This window comes from Palaemon carinicauda, chromosome 29, assembly GCF_036898095.1.
Source record: "Palaemon carinicauda isolate YSFRI2023 chromosome 29, ASM3689809v2, whole genome shotgun sequence".
NCBI classification, from domain to species: Eukaryota; Metazoa; Arthropoda; class Malacostraca; order Decapoda; family Palaemonidae; genus Palaemon; species Palaemon carinicauda.
Genome location: NC_090753.1, coordinates 68473601 through 68476100, shown reverse-complemented (window position 1 = coordinate 68476100; position 2500 = coordinate 68473601). Strand labels below are relative to the sequence as shown.

Below are 2500 nucleotides of genomic sequence, written 5' to 3'. Positions count from 1 at the left end.
GCCGTGGCTGGGCGGAAGCTGTTGCAGGTTCAGACTATGCGAGGTTGAACTGGCGAGGTTCAAATTGAGGGAGGTTGAAGTCGGGAGATTCTGGATGATGGGTTTGTTCACGTGAGATTGGATGAGGTTAGGGGCGTAGTTACGGATGCTGGATGACATTAAATCGCGGGCGTAGTGATGCGAGGGCGGCGAGGTTTGCCGTATGATGGGGGATGAGTTTGGGTTGTTGTGGGGAGGTTCAGCTGCTGCAGTGGACGTAGGCGGGGAAGGCGTGTGCCAAGGGGCTGGCAGGTACTCCAACGGGGAGGGGGAGTCTCTCACTGCAGGAGGGAGGCAGCCTTTGTCACGTGCTCCTCCTGAGCTCATGAAGGAGGAGGGCGAAGCAGAAGAGGGAATGACTTTCTGATTGTGGTACAAGGGAATACACTTCTCCTCTCGTTCATCGTCGTCTTCGTTTCCTTCGGCGCCTTCGGCCTCGCCTTCGTCAGCCCTCATCCGCAAGGGCGACTCCTTGCTGGGGCGACGGAGGTCCGGCTCGGAGCTGCTCAAGGGCAAGCAATGCGACGCCTTCAGGTGGAGCTTGTGGTTCACTTCGTCCTCCTCACTCACTTCACGTACCTGAAGGCGGAGATCGTCTACGACTCTCAGGTGGTTTCCACGCAGGAGGTCACTGGCGCTGGTCACTTCCATACCAACCGTCTCCTCTGGGCTCTCCTGGGATCCTCCGGAAGCCAATTCCCGAGGGGCGTCGGGCGCCAGGAGGCTCAGGACGTCGAACTGCCTTTTGGGCCTCGTCAGGAGCTTGCTCACCTCCGTCGTCGGGAGGCGCGGGAGGGCAGGAAGGGCGGGAATCTCGTGGCAGGCAGTCGCGTGCGGGGGCGGTGGTGGAGACAGGGTCTCCGGTTCCGAATCGTCGTCGACGGCCAGGCCCATGTGCTTCCTCACTCGGCGCTGGGCCCTACGGCGTCTGAAGTCGCCCCTCCTGAAGTCGTCGATGTTGGCCGGATGGATGGCCCAGTAGTGGCCCTTGCCGTTGGCGGAGCGGCCGGACTTCATGAAGCAGTCGTTGAGGGAGAGGTTGTGTCGGATGGAGTTCCTCCAGCCGGTCCCACGCGACCGGAAATACGGATAATGATCCAAAATGTATTGATAAATGTCGCTCAGGATCAACTTCTTCTCGGGGCTGCTCAGGATGGCCATGGCGATCAGGCCGATGTAGGAGTGCTGGGGCTTGGGCTCCTCGGGGCCCCTGGGCAGCAGCATGCGAGGGTCCAGGAGCCGGTATCCGTAAAGAGGGTGTGTAGGAGAGTAAGCCGCCGGGGACATCTGCGAAGCCGCTGCCGCACTGATCACGCCCCCGCCGAAGGCCGCGACGGAGCCCAATCCTCCAATCACGGGGAAGCCTAATCCGTTCATGAGCCCGCCGCCCATCAAGGACCCGGCCGCCGAGGGCTCCTGAAGGTGGTGGGGCTGGTGGGTGAGTAAAGGAGGCCTGGCCCATGCCAAACCGGCTGAGGCTAATCGGAGACGTTCAGCTAAGGCCAGCTGATACAAAAGGCGCTGCTGCTGTTGATCCATCGACATAGGGACGCCCTGGCTGTCCCCCAACGACGTCGGCTTGATGGCCAAAGGCGCCACTACTGACGGAGGGGACACCGAAGACTCTCGGCCGCCGCACACCGAGTTCATGACGGGGCTGGTGGGTCGCGGGGCCATCATCACTTAACAACTGTATTAATCGGTAATCACTCCTGCGGCTTCTGCGAGAATAACGACGGCGAAGACGACGAAGGGGCAGAATATCGGGACCGCACCACACCTAACGTCCAAGGGCCCCCAAGACACTTTCACCTTCCCCAGTTAAGTTCAAGCACGCCACTATAAGAGGAGCTTACGACTACCCGCCCCTAACTTGTCAAGCTCCGCCTACTTTTCCCGGGGGCCAATCAACGTTCAGAGGGGGCGGTTCTTGTTAAAGTGGGCGTGGCATCTGTCCAATGGACAGAGGGGGACACCGTCGATCAAATCTGAACTGGAGTTTAGTGATATTCCAGCAGGAGAATTGAATGGCTGTTCGTTGCGAGGTCGTTTTATCCATTTCAATTCAAGATGGAAAATCAGCTAAAAATAATTATCTTGAGGGCAATGATGACCAAAAAATGTCCTAAATAATAGAATTAATATAATTTGACTCCAATTAATAGCATATAATAAAATCTGGTGAATAAAATTGATGTTTTTATTACCGAGATTTTATATGCAATGATTTTCAAGACTATTTATTGGATGCAAAAATATAATCAGTGCTTAATACGAGAATTACAAAACATGTATGAATATGAACACCAATAAATAAACTTAAACAAACTCAAAAACACACACACATACACACACACGCATATATATATATATATATATATATATATATATATATATATATATATATGTATATATATATAAATATATATATATATATATGTATATATATATATATATATAT

General features: G+C 53.6%; 1 protein-coding gene across 1 annotated transcript in view; it reads right to left on the bottom strand.

Annotated features, from left to right (window-relative positions):
- LOC137622816 (uncharacterized) overlaps window positions 1-2003 on the bottom strand; it is a 2175-nt gene extending 172 nt beyond the window's left edge. The window contains exon 1 of the mRNA XM_068353403.1: window positions 1-2003. This exon is cut by the window's left edge and continues 172 nt beyond it. Within this exon, the coding sequence (XP_068209504.1) occupies window positions 1-1719 (1719 nt within the window). The 5' untranslated portion in view covers window positions 1720-2003.
- Window positions 2004-2500: the final 497 nt, after the last annotated feature.